General features: G+C 39.8%; 1 protein-coding gene across 4 annotated transcripts in view; it reads right to left on the reverse strand.

Moving 5' to 3' along the window:
• Positions 1-21287, reverse strand: part of OSBPL1A (oxysterol binding protein like 1A) — a 75758-nt gene that overhangs the window by 36249 nt on the left and 18222 nt on the right. The window contains exons 8-15 of one of the 4 annotated variants that reach the window (XM_083869604.1): positions 21031-21098; positions 20906-20950; positions 20298-20371; positions 20158-20221; positions 19133-19234; positions 17590-17712; positions 15736-15817; positions 13008-13114 (exon numbers count right to left, since the gene is read on the reverse strand). In XM_083869604.1, coding sequence (XP_083725730.1) covers positions 13008-13114; positions 15736-15817; positions 17590-17712; positions 19133-19234; positions 20158-20221; positions 20298-20371; positions 20906-20950; positions 21031-21098 — 665 coding nt within the window. Of the gene's footprint in view, positions 1-589; positions 614-10284; positions 10493-10527; positions 10573-13007; positions 13115-15735; positions 15818-17589; positions 17713-19132; positions 19235-20157; positions 20222-20297; positions 20372-20905; positions 20951-21030; positions 21099-21287 lie in introns of those variants that run through there. The other 3 variants (XM_083869607.1, XM_083869605.1, XM_083869608.1) reach the window with 3 other exon arrangements.

The raw sequence follows: 21287 nt of genomic DNA on the forward strand, positions 1-21287 counted from the left end.
ACAAATCTGTCTGCTATATAAACATATGCTAAAGTCTTGCGTCCTAACTCTTCATTTGCTGGAATAAACTAGCTCCTGTAGACTTTGTCACAGTCTTGGCTCATCCCAGGGAACAGAGGACTGATCCAAAATAGGTCATGCTTTACTTCAGCCATTGCTTCTTGCTCAGGTTTTCCCTCTCTCTGTGCCATCAGAAGCCTGTCAGTTACCCGGCTTCAGAGATCTATCAGATCTAAACCCAGCACAGTTAGAAAGTGAAAGTGACTCAAACTACTGCTACTGCAACTACTGAAAAGCAAAACAAGATGTGATCACTTAACCAAGGAGGTAAGATGAGCTCACTGGTGATAGGTAAAGGGTTATTTACTGTATCACAAGACAGCATCAGTCTTCATCTCCAAAGTCCAGCCAGCTGACTCTACAGCATCAGAGTACCACATCTTATTAAGATCCTCATATTTAAAAGAGAAAACACACTTGCAAGGCAAACATAACAGCTGGCTTGCTTTCAGACCCATATACAGAAAACAGTTTCTTTTTGTACAATGGCTGAAAGACCCACATACACACAATCAAACCCCATACATACCAACTTAAAGTCCTGGTAATCTGTTCTCTTACACCCCAACCCGAAGAAAGCAAAGACTTTGTAGAACAAGTCATACGACTGCCTCAGTCATTCCCCACATGAACACAAGAGCTCATTGTTAGTCAACTACGGACATTCCCATCAAAGTTCAAGAGGACAAGTTTAGCAGGGCTGATTTGGAATGGCTACATTTCATTCTTCAGAGCACAAAGTTGTAGTATTTCCCTATATTTTATTTATTAATATAATTAAATTCTGCCAACGAAGGGAAAGATCGAGTATGATCATATAACTTAGAAAAAAACAGTGGAAGCACTAGTAGAAGCAAGAGCCAAACTATCATCCACACAGACAGAACTCTTACTTTGGCAGGATCATATCAATTGAGGCAGACATTTAGGCTGAGAGAAAATCAGCCTAAGAGAAAATCTGGAGATGCTGAGAGCACACAGCACCCTTCTCCCAGAGTCTAATATAAAAACTCATCATTCAGGAGTGCCGAGAATAACAGTTGCTGAACTAGCCACATGCTAGGGACAAGGACTGCTTGCTTCCCACCTTTCCCTCCTAAGACACTAACACTTCCCCCTCAACATGGACCTTGCTGTCTTCCTTCCCCTCTCCTGTTTCCACATTTGGCTATGTCAAAGTCTGTTTATTCAGAGGCTGCTGAAGCGCTGCAATTTTAACCAGCGGAGAATGTCGCAGTTCCCAGCCAGGAACCTGCCTAAGAGCATATGAGCAAACTGCAAAGACTAATTGCTGATTGCAGGTTAGTTTTTGGTTTTGGCCAAAAAGCCTTGAATTTAAGCTTTTCTATTAGAGAAACTGCTTTCTTCAAAGTGTTTCTATACAGTCAAGACTTTAAAAAGCTCTTTCTGGATTGTTTCTAAAGTGGGACTCAATGGCAATTCTGTCTTCCTCTCAAATGTATTTGTTTTCCACATTTTACTTAAACAATTAAACTGTAATCTGATAAATGTCACAAGGTCTACTTAGGTTTGAGAGCTGCAGAAATTGCCAGTCTCCAGAGCCCATTCTGTCCTTACTTGTGTTCCAGTACTATAATACTGATTAGTCAAATATCAGGACTTCAAAGAAAAAGCCTTCTGATTTTGCCATTTTCTGCGAAGTACTGTTTCTGTTCTGAGTAATGCTGAAATTAAATACAGCTCCTATCCACTCTTGCCAACACTAATGCCAAAACAAGCTGGGACTCAATGACATCTGCAGTGATGCACATGTTTGGGAAGCACGTTTTCAGTTGCAGAGCTACAAGATTGTCAAAGAAAAACCACACCCCAAGGGTATTTTGCTGCCCAGTAAAATTTATGTTCTCAGAGGTATATGGCACAAGTAACTTTCCTCAAACTAAAGGCCTTATTGAAGCTGATCTGTTATACTGATTCCAATAGAACCAGAACAGCATGCTACATGTTTTCAGACCTGGTAGGGACAATATTTTGTCTTCTCCCTTTGAGAGACTGGACATCTTTGAAGTTTGCTAGTCTCACAGAGAGATCAGATTTTAAGATGTAAGGGTTCTTAACAATGCATACAGGAAACATTTTCTTTTTATTCTTAAGGATTGTTTTGAAAATAGATCTTACGGCAGTTTTGATCTAACTACTTCCCTTAAGTATTCTTCCGTATACACCACTGATTACTTTGATCAATCCCTTTGTAATCTCTCCCCCAGACTTCTTCCCAACTGGATTGTGGCAAATGCATGTAATGTTTTCCCTTTTGAAGCAAATGTCATGTTTTTGCCATGTTTTTGTTGGCTTTTACTGGCTTACTAGTGCTGCTGGACCCAGTTGTTGACTCAGAGTGAAAACAGTTTCCTATTAAAGAAAAATTAACACTTCTGAAGCTGGCTGGCTGTTCTACAAGCTCTGGGAATCCTGTTAATTATTCATTATTCATGAAGTCTAACTGATAGGTTTTTTTAAAAAGAAATTCCAAAACAAACATGCATGCTTGTACAGTTTTTCTGCATTTCTGAAAAACTCTGATGTCTCATTTGCTAGTTTTTATTTCATTTTGGACACTAACCAAATTGAAGTGAAAAATGTTACATAGGCCAGAAATCAGCAGTGAGTTTTACAATGCAATGCTGGAGTTCTGATCTCCAAATAAAATCCACCTTGGAAAACCTTCCTTGCTGTTTCTGCTATAGCCCAGAACATGTTCTTCCCATGTTTCCAATATTAAAGAATCAGACTTCAAAGACTGATACAGATGCAAAAATCTCACTTTTACTTCAGATTTTAGAAGGACTTGGAGCATTAAGAGGATTGCTCCTTCTTAGGGATGATTTTCCTCTGAGACACTGTTTTTGTCCTTAGTCCTAAGCAGGCAACAGCCAGCAGACTTCAGCCAGGCCCTGAGTAGGTTGATAAGACATTTCCTGAAATTAGAGTATGTCACGCAGACATTTGTCCAGCAGTTAGACAGACAAATATGCTCTGGAGTACGGAAATTCAGTGCAGAACTAGATAATCCCAATGTTCTCATTTAGTAGAACATATTTTTTCTCCTTACAAATGATCTCGAATACTTTTGCCGTTATGTGATAGGGACTTTCTATTGTTGTGTCTGTTTGGGTTTTTTAAAGTATTTTTCAAGAACATTGCAGCAAAGCTATTTACTCTTAAGTCTTCTATTTACTACTCCTCTATATGCAATCCAGTAGCATCCACAGTTCAGAAGAAGAGATCCCAGACTAAACTTCTAAGAAACTCTTTTACAAACTTCTCCAATAAAACTCCCTGGCGGGTAGAAGAGAACTTGTAGATTTAATGAAAGTTCTAAGTTCTCCCCACCCCAAGCTGAAACAGAATCTGACAGTCTAGAATGATACATAATTTTTTAGATTCAATAAATGGCATGTGTGAACAAAGACAATAGTAAAAAGCACTGACCACATATTATCAGCTGATCTTTGACACATAGTTCCTTGAAACTTTCTAACACTACTGTACTGGCCCGCCCCTTAAGTATGTCTAAGCATTGTTCAAATTAGAGAAGAGCGGGCTCAGGGCAAATCTCACCTATATAAATACCTAAAGGGAGGATGCAAAGACAGCTGGAGCCTGGCCCTTCTCAGTAGTGCCCAGTGGCAGGACAGAAAGGAATTGGTATAAGCTGAAAGGCAGGAAATCCCCTTTGATTGTCAAGAAGCATTTTTTCAGTGTGGTGGTGACAGCACTGACACAGGCTGCTCACAGAGGTTACAAAGCCTTTATCCTTGGAGACATTCAAAAACCATCTGAACATGGTCCTGAACAACCAGCTCCAGGTGGCCTTGCCTAAGCAAGAGGCATCGACCAGAGGACCTCCAGAGGTGCCTTCCAATCTCAAACATTTTCATTTTTTTTCTCTGAAATTAGGGTTTAGGCCTTAGCCCAGAATTGTCCATTCAGAGGTGGAGGAGATACAGGTCAGACAAAACTAGATTTCTGCTATCCATAGGCACAGATGCCTGCTGTCTAAGGTTTCCAGCTGAAAGACTCAGACAGCTCATTTTAACCTCAATTTGATTTGTCTGACCTTGCAGCAAGGTGTCTCACTGGAAAAACACACAATCCAATTTGGATGCATAGCACAGGATACAGTCACAATTAATAATCTTGGCATTTCCAGAAAGGTATGAACTACTGACATACATGGATTACCACATTACTTAGAAGAGATATACTATTATCTTGACAACTCAAGATTTTTCTTCACAATGATAAAAGCCTTGTTTATGGGTGTTCCATCAATTTATGTTTATCAGGTCAAACCCACCTAGTTCCTGCAGATGCTTTTCTGCTACTATAGCTCTGCACAAGGCCTAGAGGCTGATATTCTGATCAATTACATTGAATATTTCCAGACAAGATGAGAGTAGTTTTGTTCCCTCTACCCTTTATCCCACCATAGTTCTTGACTCAAAAATAGGGGTGTGTAGTAGTGACACTATTATATTTCAAGATTAATAAGAAGCTGTATTCCTATTTAAAGATCAAACATATTTGAACAAGATTTTGTTGTGGAAGCAATGTAGCTTTGGCAACACAAAACTCTCTGAAACAGATGAAAAAGTCTGCAATCTACTTCTATGTTAAAAAGTACCCCTACATTATGAAGGTATACTGCAGACCCCCTTCAAATAGGCATGCTCTAAAGCCATTCTCAAAGTCTCCTACCATACCTATGGATCCAAGAGTTATTGCATTGATGTCCACATTTTAACATTAATAATGTAGCCCTGACAAGCATGAGAGGAGAGAAAACATTCCTATTCAAAAACACTGAGTCCACATTTACCTTACAAATGGCTTAACAAGAAGCTCTGCAAGCAAAGCAAGCACATCACAGATGTCACTCTCAAAGACAAGCTATTTAGATGAGGGCTATGCTTAGAAAGCCAGGCATCCTTTTTATACTGCACTCTTTAGGATGTTCGTAACAAATGGATACACTGTTTGTAAGAGGAACTCTTCCTCACCATTTCTTTGCAGTAACATTATAAATGGAGCATAATTTGTTTTGTGTGTGCTAATCAGCCAACCTTGATAGCATAGGCCTGTATTTCCCATTGTACATAACACTGAAAGCATTTATTATTAAAGTGTATTATTGCTGCATTTCAAGTAGAGTGACATTAAGAACAATATAAGCAATATAGAGAAAGAGTTTCCTTTATGAACAGGAATGGCCTGTACCTTCAAGGAAAACTACAACACCAGTGATTTACTCTCAGGGTGTAAATACTTTCTGAACACAGTCCATTTACCAATTCTGGTGATATCGTCAGTGACTCAGCAGCTAGCATTATACTAAGGCATTTCATCACTGGGCAGCAGAGCAAGCAGAGATAACACACTTCTGAATGCTAATATTAAAACAAATTAAACTTTTAAAGTCACTGGCTTTCTATGGGGGTGGAGAAAGGGAGGCCAACAAGTACACATTCGGTCAAGAGATAAAAAAAAACAGACAAGAGGTCAAATTCCACAATTGCTTATCTTGATGATAAAAATGGTATCAGCTCTAATAAGACAGAATAAAAAATAAAGTGCAAAAAGAAGTTCTGGTTGAAACACCATGACTGGGACCTGGTGGAGTTTAGGTTAAAAAACAAAAAACACAATGGACAACGCATCCTTCCATAAACACTAAATAGAAATCATCCATTCTTTTCTTCATAGCTAGAAGACCCCTGTGTTTCATGGAACCAGAAGAGACTAAAATAAGCCAACTAAAAAACCCAGAAAGAACAGCAGAAAAGTAGTTTAGACTCAGTCAATCTCCTTTATTCAAGGAAAGGCTACACATGGAGAACTTACTAGCCTATAAGGCAAGAGATCTGGTATCGCTGATGTTTAAGGAAGCAAATAAAACTAAAATATACTAAAATACCACCACATGACAAATTTAAGATGACTGAACAACTGTTAAGTGGCACAAAGCCTTAAGTTACTTACACTGCCCAAAACCACTGCCTTTAAAACATACATGTATAATAAAAAGTTAAATATTCTGTCTCGCCTAAAAGCATGTGTTAATATCCAGTACTGAATAGGCTACATGAAATTTATTTTTCATATGTGAACAAATTTTTTTTTTAATTATTACTCTCATAAAATAGCTTTTATCAGACTTACATAGAACAAGAGGCCTCATTTTCTTATATAGTAATTTTTCATAAATTACGTTTCAAGAAAGGGAGGTCAAGAAGAACAATACACCTTCAGAGTATATTGTGCATGACCACAGTTATCCAGTTTGGTGTTTTGATGTTTTATGCAGCTGAGACACAAAACCAGACCAACTCAGCCAGACTGTGACTGCAGTCAATTATCTCACACATTTGCATGCAAAATCCCAGCAAAGTAAACAGGTATGGTGGTAGGCTGTATATAGGTTCAGCCTTTATATCCTGTTTTTTTGTGGCTTCAGTTTTTTTTTTTCCTGAAATGTTACCAGTGCTTAGCTGACAATACACTGGCTAGCTGGGAGACAAGTTTTAGAACTCTGCTGTTCAACCATTCTTCCAAAACACATCAGGTACATTAAGTCAGAAAATGGAAAATAAGCTGATCAGTTTTACATGCCATGATGACATCACAATGACATCAGAAGAATAAAAGTGTGCATCCTTCTCACTCCAGTTTGTTTTCCAAGCATGAGAGGAAAATAAACAATATTCTCACAGCACTAAGTAGTGAAAACGTTTAGAGAAAATAACTGTCTTATACATTTCTTTTTCTCTTTGTCTCCATCAGCTTGAAGACAAGAGCGTAATTTTGCAAATACATTCATAGAAAACAGAATTCCTAATTCATATTGAGAAGCTTACTCTATCAAGAACTATTCCATTAAATTTGATTGCTGCTTGGGTTTTCTCCTCCTGCAGCCTCAGCTAAGACTGTTTTCTCAACATTAAAAAATAAGTACTCAAACAAGTGGTAGACAAGACCTTAGAAGTAAACCTCAGAGCGGGAGCTGCAGAAGCACATTAAGGAGGAGTCTCATTTCAAACCAGTATGTTTTTACACTGTGTTTCCCCAGAGGCCCATGAATGGATTCCAAGTTAGTTTACACAAGGCTGCTTAACAACAACCGCCAACAAAAAACACATCTACAGGGCAAGCTTTGAATAAGCATTAACCCACTGTGGAAAGTGCAGGAACAGGTTAGCAGTGGGCCCCCAGCTGGGCTACACAGTGAGGAGCAGAGAATGCCTTCAGACAGGCTGTCTGACCAGCTTCCATGCAAGCTCTTTGAGGTACAGGTCAGTAAGAGTTTCCCTGTCACTAGAAGTCAGTGTGTCACTTTGTACACTTCAAAGTCACCTCCTTCCTTGTAGCTGGTGATATGTTGTATCAGCAATCTTGAAGAAAACAAATAAATAAGAAAACAAGAAAAACCGCAAAACCACAAAAAAAAAAAAAAAAAAAAAAAAAAAAAAAAAAAAAAAAAAAAAAAAATCTCCAGAGTTGGGACCCTGCAGTACTAGAAAGACCAGAAGCACTTGCCTTTTACTCTGTAGTAATATCTGAGTGTCCTTCTGTAAGCCATAACCATCTTTCACCCAGAAGCCTTTCCAAATACAGCACTTGACTACGGATTTTATCAACTGCTTGAAAACCTATCAAGTGCTTCAAGAAAAGCACTCTGTCAACACACATAATACTCTTCATAAAAGAACAGCAGTAATATTTACTTATCTTTCCCCTGAATGGAAACACAGTATTTCTTATTTTAAAAAGGTTCTGTCTGGACTGCTGCTTAGTTCCACTTCCCACTCTGGTGACCTATTGAATCTTGGCTGCTCTAGGGAAATCTCAGAAAAAAGAAGTTACATTTTCTAACTCCCCTACCTCTGAAATACTTTGGACTTGCTAAACTCCTGCCTCTGGTGGTAAGGACATTGTCTCCACAGACCTGTAGTTAGCTTTATACCTGCAAGGCTGCAGTAACCTGGTAGAAAAAAAAATGCTTTCAGAGGAAGAACACTATGCCATCCACAAACATCTCACTATTAAGTTACTCCAACTTTAATATCTTCACTATAGAGCTTTAGCCCAGATGAAAGACGTGTATATACAGAACTCAAAAATTAGTACAACAAGAATTATCAAGGCATGTGTAGAACTGTCAACATTCTAGCAGGAGAAAAAAATCAAATTACTTTTCCCGTCGGTAGCTTTATTCTCTTATACATCCTGCCTATACAACATTCCACAACACTTTATATCCTACGCTCCTCTGCTTAAGGGAAAAATACCAGTCTTTACTAGGGAGCCCATCTGAGCATGAAGAGAGAACCTTCCAATAACTTGTTACTTTCAAACAAGATTCAATCTGCACGAGGTATTTCTAGTACATTTCCACTCATTTGGAGGAGAAGGAAAGAAACAGGTTCGAGTCAGTAACTGACCAAGAGCCAATAAAGGTTTTCTTGATGTAGGTACACCTCGATTCTCTCACCACTGAAAAGCCCTTGCTTGTTCAGTCCAATCAACAACTGTCTGAAAACTGTTCTCCTTTCCACAAGCATACAACCTGAACAGCATTCCTGTTGTTCAGGGCATTGCCTAAAGGCCTTGACACACGGAGGTTTTCCCGCAATCTGGGCTACTTTCAGCAAGAGCTGAACAGAATGGACAACAGTAATTCTGCTGTGCTCCGATGACTGAAAGGAATAAAAATAAAATTTAAAAAAATAGGGCTGTCACGTGTTTCTAAACACAAAGAGAAAAGATAAAATAAATAAAGGCACTGAGGGACTATGGACTCTATTGCTCTTGGTCTAGTTCAGCAGCCAGCCAATATATGATCCCGTTATTAGGCCTAACTCAGAAATCCTATCATTAACCTCTTTTTTAGCTTCTCTGATTTTGAGTCCCTCACCCCTCTCATCTCTCCCTCCCACACATCAGAAGCTCCCAAGACCTTATAGAGGTTAATGTAGCTGATGATACTGCCAGGTGGAAGAAAAGGACTGCTGATGAATACCAGGACTTTTCTAGCAGATTTGTATAGGGTGCATTTATCAGCATTTCTCCCTTGACTGCAGAGTCTCATCACTGCTCTCCCCACCTGCACCCCCACAAAGAAACAGATAATAAAATTCTCATTACAGAGTCATCTGGACATAGCCTACAGGCACCTTCTTCATTCACATTACAGTAAGGTGGGAAGGAGGTTTAAGGGATAACAGCCATGCTCACACTTGTCTCACAGAAGACAAATCAGAAATATATTAAAGACAACTATTTGTATGCCAAAGAGCACGCAAGCATTCTCTCAGAAGAACACACACAGACGCATATAACCTTCAGACATTCATTAATGTTTCCAAGAAATCTGAAATAAACTAAGGCAGTGCACTGAACTTCCAGAGATTGGCATTTACCAGCTGAACTGTGTGCACATTTTTTATTTACAGGATGTACATATAACAGATAGCGCATTACGCCATGGCAAACATAACTAAGTTCAAGGACTATGGTCCACAGTATTTTGATATTAAAAAGCTTCTGTAGAAGTAACAAGCTTAATTTGTCATGACAAATTTTTCATAGCTGAAATATACAACTCATTTAGTGCAAAAAGTGAAGAAATCTTTCCTGAATTCCTTATTTCAACAACTAAGGCTTTTCACCAGCTCGTAAACAGGTCCTGTTTTTAAGACAAAAGCAAACTAGGAAGAATGACAACATCTGCAAAGGCTGAAGATCAAAGCCACAAACAGACTACAAATGAAACCAGCTTACAACTGCTATCCGTTCTACACTCATGCAATAGGAGCTCTTAATTTGCTGTTACATATATCCCTTAATGGTAAAAGTGAAACTTAAGAGAGTTAAACTCAAGATACTCATCTACACACTTGACCTAAGCACTGGTTAGTGAAGAAGCAGGGTAAAAAAAGGAAAAAGCCGATTTCTTTAAATAAATAGTTTTTTCTATCAATTTCAAACAGCTTCAGTACAGGTAGGTCAAGTACTAGAGATGAATTTTAAACCCATTCAGGAAATCTAGCAGAGAGAATAGCATGAAAAGAACCTTAAGTTCAACTCCTCCTACAACTACATAAAATAACTGAGAACACAAAAACTACTAGAATCAAACTGCTTTAGGGATGTAGGTTCTGAGATTCGGTAGAAACAGTCCAAGGCAAATCCTGCTCTACTAACCTTGTGCCAAAGTCACTGCAGAAAACGTTTCAAGTTGTGCTGGCTGGCTCCGGCACCAACGCCCCGGTAAATACCCAGATTAAAGCAACCAAGTCACATTCCCTGTCGCCCTCACATGTTTTAACTATTTAGCAAAAAGTATCCGCGCTCGCATCCGCTTGACACCGAGGGGTTCAATCCCAATGTCAAGGAGGAAGCGGAGCCAGAAGCAGCATCCCCCAGCCCGCCACGAAGGCTACGTACCGCGGGAGGATTTCGGGCGGCGCCGTTCCGAGGGGAGCGCGGGGCTGGCGGCAGCACCAGCGGGGCGGGCACACACCGGGGGCGGCCCCTCGCCCTGCAGCGCCCACCGCGGGCGGCCCCTCGCCCTGCAGCGCCCACCGCGGGCTCCGGGCGGGGCGGGGCGGGGGAGGCGCGGCAGCCCCGCACGGCCGGGGCGCGGCTCCGCTCAGCGCCGCTCCCGCCGGCCTCCCTCGGGCTCCCTCGGCCGCGGGGCGGCGGCGCAGGAGGAGCAGGAGGAGCAGCAGGAGGAGGAAACCAGCCCGAAGCGGCGGGGCGGCCACGGAGCCCGGCTAAAAATGGCCTGACAGGACGGAGCGCGCCCGCCCCTCCCGCCGCCCAGGCAGGGGCGCTGCCCGGCGCTCTCCCCGCGGGCTGTGCGCCTTCCCGAGCCCTCCGGGGCCGCCCCGAACGGAGCCTCGCCGCATCGGGTTATTTTTGGCAGCTCCCCCCGCCCCCCGGTCCCCGCTCTGCGGCGTCAGAGCCGCTCCCGCCTCTCCCGGCCCCGCACAGACACACCGGGCCCCGCACGGCGGCACCGAGCGCAAGGAGAAGCCGCGGACAGATGGAGCGACCACGCTCATGCAGCATTCCTAGCGCAAGACGGGCTGAAGCTGTCTATGTTAGCGCTGCGTTAGCAGTTTCATCTGCAGACTGCGCGATGATGCTACAATTGCCAAAGCGCAGTGATAAGTAACACTAAATAAAGTTTTCTCTAGAGAGCCAAAAGTGCGTTCGCTGTGGTTATCCCTACTGAAGTGAGGAGCCTCTCCTCATTAGTCAAGCAGTGGCTTCTGGTATGCTGACAATTTAAATTAGAGGGGAAAAGTATTCTCCTTAAAGAGGAAAGATAAAAAAGCACCAGGCTTGAGGAAACATTAATTCTAGAGATAACCAGATTTCGTGGGACGCGCACAATAGGGTTGCAAGGTTGTATATACTGCTTTCCAAATGCCAACGAAATAACAGTCCAGAAATCAACACTGAACAGCAAAGAACAGGGCCCTGACTTATAAAGGACAACAAAGCCACATTCTGTGGGTTTAAGAACAGTAATGATCAATGAGTGTAGCTTCTTGGAAAGCTGCAAGTCTTAGGAAGAGATTGTGGTATCTTTAACAGCCTGCACTATATTCCCGAACTCAGTGGTTTGAAGTTTAAAAATAACAGGACATAAAACTCTGCAGGATCACATCTTCTCCCTGTCATGACCAACTGATTTCACTAGCTATGCTGGAAAATCAAGTTCACACCTCAGCCTATCCCTCTGTACCCAAATCTATGTGCTTCCAGATTGAAATAAGGCCCCTATTACACCTACTGAGACTATTCAAGTTCAAGTAAGGTGAAATTACAATTTCACCATATGTTTTGCCATACTCCACTCTGGAAAGCTATTTTAGTCTGGCTTGAAGCAAGATGCCAACACAATTAAAGAATACTAACTAACACTATACACCCACTGTTGTAACAATTTCTCCCTCATCCCCAAATGAAGCTGGCAACTTTAATATCAGACTTTCTTAAGGAAAAAACTCAATGTAAAAAAAAAAAAAAAAAAAAAAAAAAAAAAAAAAAAAAAAGCAGTGCTTGTTCCACTCTGCTAGAACTTAAGTAAGTCTAAAAGACTCGTGACTGGAGACAAAGGACTCAGAAAGGAATGGAAAAAAACCAAACCTAGACAATGGAACCAGTGTTTGTAGCTCACTGTTAAATAACTGGAAGACTAACAGCACCAACATAAACCTCATTTTGAAACATGGTTTACTGATGACAGTAGAGTAAGAGCCTAACCCAGGGATTATAGTTACCACAGCATAGGAAGACAAGTTTATTCCATGGTACCAGGGCATCTTCAAGAAAGAAGAAAAATACCAGCTCTCCTACTCTAGGAATTAGTGAATTTGACATATATTCCCAAATTGAAGTGTTTGCATTATGTTTAACACTATACAAGATATTTGTTACTGGGAAACCCAGAAGTTCAACAAATAGCATTTGCACACCCACTAAGCACATGGCCTACAAAACAAATTCAGAAGCAATATTGTTCAACACTTCAGTTAGCTAGTAAAAATAAATTAAAAAAAAAAAACAAAAACAAACCAGAACCTAATTTTCTCAATATTTTGACCTTCAAACCAGCAAAGCAACAGCTTTATTGAATTCAAGCATTCAGTTTGAACATTGCAAGCAGTAGCTTGTAACACAAAATGTCTCTTTTCTGAACACCCAAATACTAAGGCATCCTTTTGCCAATGCATATACCTACTCTTTCTCTAGAAAAATGAATTTTAGTCCCATTCAGCATGCAAAAGGACATTTTACCAGCAACATGAAGTTGTATGGGTTTGTGTATTTATTTTTGTAACAGGTAAGCAGGGAACTAGCCAAATATGCTAAGCTGTTCAACCATTCATAGACCCACGCAGCACAATACATACCCCTTCTTGCTTTGTGAATAGGTTGAGGCACTCAGCCAGAGCCTCACATGTTTCCTGGGATACTTCAGAGACCACATCAACTTTCTGCAGGAGAGGAGAAGATATTCCTGTAAGCACAAAAATATTAGTAATGTTAGAAGGGCATTGTAAACTACAGAATTCTTTTAATTATTTTTTCCTCTAAGTAATACAGACATAATATTCACATGCTACAGGAAGGCTGGTGCATTGCAAGATCTGTGGGAGGGCTTTTTTTTTTTTGCACCCTTTCCCTAGTAGTGGTATAAGAGGCACATGAATAGATCAAGTTTCTCTTTCAGCATGGCTTAGAAAGCAGAGGCAGTAAGCCATGGCAGCAGGACAGTGGAAAAGGGACTAACAACAATATCGTTTTACTTTCTAGATTTTAAAGGTTCAGGGTGACAGAACTTAAATAAAAAGGATTCTGCACTGGTTTAATATAAATAAAAGTGTAAAATGTAGATATTTTTTGTCTTCTGCCATGTATTATTTAGAAGAGAAAGAGCACACAGTGCTCAGTGCAGCTGTAAATTTAGGTTTGAAAAAAGTAGATGGACTTGTAACTACAAGCACACTGAACAATTAAAGGGGAAGATCTTATTTTCATGGACTCATCTGATGTATAAGTAGTACAGCTTGCTACCTCACATCCTGACTTCTATGACCATTTACAGAAGGGACTGCATGTCTAGAACCAGTAGGAAATCATGACAACTCAGATGGTAGAAATGATATTTGCGTCAATCTGTGAAGTTTTGTGATGTGCAGCAATTCCTCGGAAATCAAGTAAGCCATTTTCTCAGGAAGCATAGTTGTTGCAATTAAAATTATTACAACATTTAGCCTGCAGACTCCAGGATAAGTTGAACCATTTAGTAACACAGGTGCTTCAAGGTGATGTCACACCACTAAAGATTAAGAGGTCCATCAGTGACAGCACTTGACCTTATTTCTGAACTTATACTGCTTATTCAGGACAAGATGCAGTACATATCTACACACTAATTGTGGTCTCTGATACCAGAGCTCACCAGTGACTCAAATTGACTCTTACAGCAGCTTCCAGGAACAGCTAGTGCCTCTAGGAGGGGCAGTACTCTGAGTGCAGGAGACATCTTTATTTGTAATATTCAAGATGCATAAGTCTCAAAGATAACTGGACTCAGAGTAGCATGTTCAAACAGTTAAGGAGAGAATTTTAAATATCAGGTGCCAACATAGCCATTTTTATATTACTCAAACGTTTTTAGGGAACCCTATACACAGAAGGGGTTCTAACTCAGAAATTTACATTCTTCTGGAGCCAGAGGACTCAAATGCTTTAAAAATAAAAATCAACAGGAGAACTAGAGCAGCTATCTCTGTTGTGACCTATTGAAGTTACACATGAACCCAGAACCAATTCATTGACCTAGCAAGTTACAAACATTCACTGGAAGGAAAACAGGAACTTATTACTGCTACTAGCCAAGACCAGCAGTTTCTAGGAATGAGATAGTACCTCTTTGTATGTTACTATGGGTATTGGTTGTTTAAGCTGTGCATTTCCTTTTTAAAAATGTTTTTCTTGTTTAAAAAAGAACCTCGCTGGTTTTTCAGGTCAGCACTGTGGAGTAAGGGAAACTGCCTCTGTAATTACCAGAGCGAATTTATCCACCTTATACTAATTTTCAAACTGTGTTTTTTTGTGAAAAAATCAGTTTTACTGTAATAGTAATTACAAAAGCTTCACAATAAGACACTGATATACATTATGAAATGCCTCTTTACCTTGTGAAATAAAAATTTGGTAAAAATTTGGTTTATGAAAAGGACAGGGTAACATCACAGAGTAACTTACCACAGTAGCCTGTGGAGAAAAGGCTGTATTTTAGCCTCCTTTTGGAAAGGCACAGGGATGAAAGAAGAACTTTTTTCTTCTCAAAACTTGATATTCTACTACAGACTAGGGATCTGTATAGACAAACAACTTGTTCTCTAATCTGAGCTTCATAATTTTAGTCACAATATATAACTAGGACTCAGACCCAAAGGACCAACAGTCAGATGTTCTTTCAGAACTCCTTTGTGTGTTTAATACATGAACAGCTTCTGTACATGTTTAAGGCATTTAATAAAACAACTAAAAATCTCTAGGTTCTTGATGCCTGTGATACATTTTAGCAGTTATGCTGCAAAAATCCAGGTACATGTTAAGAATTATAACATCAAATGAAACCTGAGGGGTTCAAATCTGGCATAAAAGTCATGGCAAAATCTGTGGAATATGTCCCATCATACCATGCCTCCAGTTCTCTGTATAGTTTTGTGATTTCACTGCTCTTTGTACCCGTGAGGAGACACTTATGCACTACAATAAGCTACCAACTACAGATTTTTAAAATTTTGTTTCTGAAGGCGGACTCCTGTGTTATATTTTTACAATACTACCCAATAAGGACTATAGCTAGAGGCAGTTTCACTGCATTTACAGCTGCTAATAAAATTTCTTCCAATCAGCATACTTCTTAGTTGTTTCTTCAAATCTGAAATCTTAATTGTTAGCAATTACTATAATGCTACTTTATTTGAATCTTCTTTCATGGGGAAAATTGTCCTCTATTTACAAGCCCCTGAAAATTTGATTTTGGGGAAATAAAAGCATCCTGTTAAAAAGAAAAAAATAGTTGCTTGGTAACAAACTACATTTTAAATGAATAAGCTTTACCTTTTGTAGCATCCAAAGATTTAACCATTGCAAGGAAGTCTGAAACCTCTTTACTGAGTCTTTGTTGGCATGTTTGTGCTTTCTGAAAGACAACAAGGATAGCTAGATCAGAAGTGCCTTGTTCTACGGAAAGTGTATGTTTACTTTCTTTACTATACTGAAATTTTAAAATTTGGACAGTATTAAATCTTAACAAAAAGATTCCCAGTCCAGAAATTGATATATAAAAACTGAAACAAATTACTTAAACTACCTTCAAAGACACACAAGCAAAATATTTATGAACATTTTATCACTGGCCAGATTTCATTTAATTTAATGTAGCAAATTAACCCCAAAGCTTTGTTGCATGTGCCACTTTTGCTCTTTCCCTCATTCTTTATTGAGCAGCTTAAAAACCTGGGAAGAGTAAATCCTTGTTCTTTGAGAAACTTAAGGACAAAATAAGCACATTCATAGATTAACTGCTGAATGGCAAGTATAGTGACATGCAGAAACCAACCCCAAGATTCAATGAGGGTTCCAAGCCCGCATTTAAACATGAAGACAGTTATCATAAAACCATAGAATAGCTTGGGTTGGAAGGGACCTTAAAGATCAACTAGTTCCAGCCCCTGGCCAACCACACCTTCCATCTTCCCAGGTTGCACAGAGCCCCATCCAGCCTGGCCTTGAAGACCTCCAGGGATAGGGCACCCACAGCTTCTCTGGGCAACCTGTTCCAGTGCCTCACCACCCTCTGAGTAAAGAATTTCTTCCCAATATCTAAACAAAATCTCTCCTCTTCCCACTTATCCTACCACAACTACATCTACAGTTGGCCTGTGTAAAAAGAAACTCCTCTCTTTCATAAGCCACCTTTAAGAATTGGAAGGCCACAGTGAGGTCTCCCTGAAGCCTTTGCTTCTCCAGCTCTCTCAGCCTGTCTTCAAAGGAGAGGTGTTCATTCATTCCTGGTGATCACCTTTGTGGCCCTCCTCTGGACCTGCTCTAACATGTTCACATCTTTCTTGTGCTGAGGACCCAGAGCTGGATGCAGCACTCCAGGTGGGGTCTCATGAAGGCAGAAGAGGGGGACAGAATCACCTCATCACCTCCCTTGCCCTGCTGGCCACTCTGCTTTTGATGTGGCCCAGGATGCAGTTGGTCCTCTGGGTTTCAAGTGCTCTGTTATCTCTTAAATAATACCATCCTCTGTAGGTTGCTAGGGACTGCCAGTGCCAGTCATCCTCTCACCTCTGCTGTGCCATAAACTACTTTAAGTTCCTGTACTAAAAGGAATGGTACAAGCCTCTTGGAGTTTAGCCACAAGAAGATATTTGCACTGCAGCATCAACTTTCCCTTAAAACAGAAGGTTTTAGCAGTACATGTGTAGCAAAAAGCAAGAATCACAGGCTGAATGCTAGAATTACCAAAGACTACTAATTTCCATTGCAGGGATGAGCAGTCACTGTAAAATGCATCTGAGGTGATAAAAAAATCATTTCTAAAGCACTTCATCGCCTGTTCTGTAGAGGCAGAGCTCGATGTGGGTTAGCTTTGGTGACTGAGTCTGGAGGATAACAAGTACAGTACACAAGGCTCCCTCTCCTGGCTGAAACACTGAAGCAGCTTTCTATCTTACAGTAGTGCTGGCAGAAGTGAAATCACAGCCTGCAGCTATGATAAACATGTCATTTTAGCCACACAGTCTGAGCAGGAATACATGACAGCAAGCAATGCAAACACAGGCAGCATTTATGTATCCTTGGGAGGAATCATCACTTTTAGTCAAAGGGATATTGAAGTATCTCAACACAAAGCAATACTGATCTTAACTGGCCAGACACACGATCCAAGTATTTATTACATACTTTCAGAGTGTCCTGTAGGTCTGTAACAGATACTGCATCATCTTCATCATCACTGCTCAGCTGTTCCTGTGTGCAGTAATGAGTGCTATATGCAGAGTGGTCTTCTATTGCTTCCAGCCAACTCTGGAAAGGAAAAAACAGAGTTAATAAACATTTCAAAGGTCATCCCCAAAACACAGTATCATGTAAACAGACTAACAAAATTTTCTCTTGATATAAATAAAATAGTCATTAGTAAAATGAGATATCTCAACAGGCAAGAAATACATTGATAGAAAATGTAACATGTATTGCAGATGAAATACTCTGTGGGGAGAGTACCACAGGCTTAACTTATTAACCCTTAAACACAAATGTAACCCACCCTTCATCTATCCAAGGTGACATTAAAAAAGTCTTATTAATTAAAGGGCTGTAGGGAATATATTTTGCATCTTCAGGTTTCTGTTCAGACAGTGAAGTCCCTGTGACAAAGCCTGCCTTCTTATGCATTACAAACTCTCTGCACAAAACCTCAAGTACTATCATAACCAAGAGATAGATTCTTTTCCTGTTGATTGGATCACAGAATGGCTGAGGCTGGTAGGGACCTCTGAAGGTCATCTAGTCCAACCCCTCTGCTCAAGAAGGCCCATTTAGAGCTGATTGGCCAGGACATTCAGTTGGCTTTTGAAAATCTTCAAGGATGGAGATTCCACAACTGCTCTGGGCCCCCTTTGCCAGTGCATGGTCACCCTCACACTTTTTTCTCATGTCCAGAGAGAATTCCCTGTGCTTCAGTTTGTCCCCACGGCCTCTCGTCCCGTCACCAGGCACCACTGAAAAGTCTGGCTCTGTCTCTCTTTGCATCTCTCCTCAGTCATTTACATACACAGACAAGCTTCCCTGAGCTTCTCCTTCTCCAGACTGAGCAGTCCCAGCTCTCTCAGCTTTTCCTAGTAAAAGTGATTTTTTTTAGGTTAGGTTCTCTTTAGTACATTTGCATCTCTTGTTGTGAGAAGCCCCAAACTGGACACAGCACTCCAGCTGCCTTCACTCCAACTCCATCTCTGCCTAGTACACCTGTAGAAGTACAACAGTGAATATACTACAAATAGCCCTAATTTTTTTTCTGTTGTTTCAGAGCCACCTTTTCAGAAAATATAATTTATTAGGTCATCTGGGAGTATGGTTAAGAGTAGAATGTACCATTAAACATTCTTTTGTTTGGGATAATGAACTATGAAAGGGCAACAGAGGGAGGTTGCAATAGAAATCTACCACATGGAGAAGTGAATGAAAAACAACACGTTGGATAACAGGGAACAGAGCTGGAAAACAAGGTAGCACTTATTTTAAAGAAGAGATAATGACAACGGGTCAATTTTTTGCTATTTAATCTATAACCATGCTGAAAGATTTAATATCTGCACTTAAGCTACCAAGTCCTGATGACCAAAATATGAAACACACTGCTACTAATGCATTCATAGCAAATAGTATGCAAATTATTCATTACAGAAGTTACTGTATTTTAATGCCTTTGATAAACAGTCATTATTACCTCTCTAGTTTGAGAAGGAAGGCTATTTTTAGGAATCTTGAAACGATGAACAGTGTCATCAAAACATCTGACAGAAAAGAAGCAACTGTCTGTAGATTTTACCTAGAGCAAGGTTGAGAAAACACAAAATTAGTACAATGAATAAGTCAGAAAAATAAATAAGCATAAGCAAAGTAAAAAATTACATTTAAATCAGAAGTTCTTGCCTTAGTTTTGATTCAAGTAATTGTAATTTATAAAACCCTTGGTCAGAACAGTTTTCCAAAGTGTGTAATTATGTTATGAATAGTAGTATAGAGGTTCTTATAGTTAAATATTATATTTTTATTTATTTGCACCACTTGATTCAGATAAAACCTCAGCAACAGTTTAAAATCGTTTACATTAAGGAATTTGTAGATTCTGAAAAGCAAGTCACTTTTCCACACAATATGAGTATTTATATAAGTGCAGTTTAACAGAATTTGTGGTGCCAAACTAGGATAGGGCAGTTATAAAAATATGGAAATTATCTTAAATGCATTTTTCTTAAACACTTCATCTTCCTAGGCATTATAAGTGACACCTAGCCTTTGTTTTCTCTGTTCACCCCTTCCAAGATAGATTCCCAAAAGCGTAACAGAAATCAGGGAAGTTTTCCAAAAGCCACTTTCAAAATTGGTTAGTCTTTCAACTGAGATCAGCTTAAGTTATGCAATCGGTCACAAGCAGCCAGGGACAGCTAAGGAGGAACTGGAACCTTCGCTATTCCAGATCACATGCTCCAAACCGATCCGGGTCTCTTGCAGGATGCCTTGTGTGTCTAAATCTTCAAGACTTTAGAAAGCAGTGAGGGAGCTTTATGGCCACTTTACATAAAAGAATACTTTGCTGGACAGGAACAAGTGTTTCTTTCAACAGCACAAGCTTTCTCCCTATTTTATAACAGAGATCGGCTTACCAATCCAGCGGAAGTTTTCATTAACCAGGAATGGAATATAATGGAATATAAAAACACAGTAGTTACAACACATTTCACTTCCTACCGTGCAGACAGCTTGTGTTAGATGCTTGCATCCCTGACGATGATCATTATTCACTGCATCAGCTCTTTGAAAGAAGAAGAGATTTAGTGAATACAGGAATGATTTAAATTGCTTTTCAGAAATTTAAATACAGAACTTACTGTCTCCGATACCAAGAAAGCACTCCATGTTCTAGAACTACCCAGTAGAGTTTCCAACCAAAAAATCGTGAGCTCTAAAAGGGGGGAAAAAAAAAGGCCAGGTAAAGCTTAACAGAATACTTTTAGTACAGATAGCTCAGTGTGCAACTGCAGTGTGAACAACACAGCAAAACAAGCTTTAAACTCTTTGAATGCCATCTTCCTGCTAAGTTTTAAAATTTTCAGAAGATGATGGCAAAATACTAGTCACAGTTTCTTAAAGACACTGTATCAGTCATAGATAATCAAAGTAATCTATTAAGGAAAGAAAAAACAAAAAGCATTTTGCCCACCACACAGACAAGGAAAAAAGTCTTATCACAGTGAAGTTTTGCCACAAAATTACCAAGAATTAGAGACTTTTTTAGTGACTGAGGTTAAGATCAGGGTACCATGAATCTACTAGCTGTTCCACTCAGTCAGCTCATCTATACGTATTAGACTAAATTATTATTAAATATTATTTAAAAATTCCTTCATTCATCAGTTATCACTGAAATACAGAAAAAGGACATACTGACATACTTCGAAACCTTCCAAGCTATTTTAGAAAAGGAAATAAGCCATACCTTCCATAGGAGACCTTCATATCTTCTCAGGGGTTTGTTGATAACCTGCACAGAAATTAAAGCTCATATAGGAATAGTTTCAACTAGACAGCCTTGGAATTTTGAATTGATACAAAAGTTCCTACCTTTCCAGTTTTACCTGCCAGTATCAGTTTCATTTCTGCACCTTGGGCTAGATCAAGGGGAGTCTGATCTGTTTAGCAACAAGACAAGGCATGAGAATTTGATGGAAATAAACTTAGATGTACTTTAACATAATTTGACAGTCTTTACCCATCAGTTTGGCCTCCAAGTATCTACACTTACTTGGAATTGGGGAACATCAACATCAATCCAGGGGCAGAAGACTAAAAGAAGATATTAAACTTTAAGCCACTGCAGT

This window comes from Zosterops lateralis (genome assembly GCF_965231275.1).
Source record: "Zosterops lateralis genome assembly, chromosome: 1".
Taxonomy (NCBI): domain Eukaryota; kingdom Metazoa; phylum Chordata; class Aves; order Passeriformes; family Zosteropidae; genus Zosterops; species Zosterops lateralis.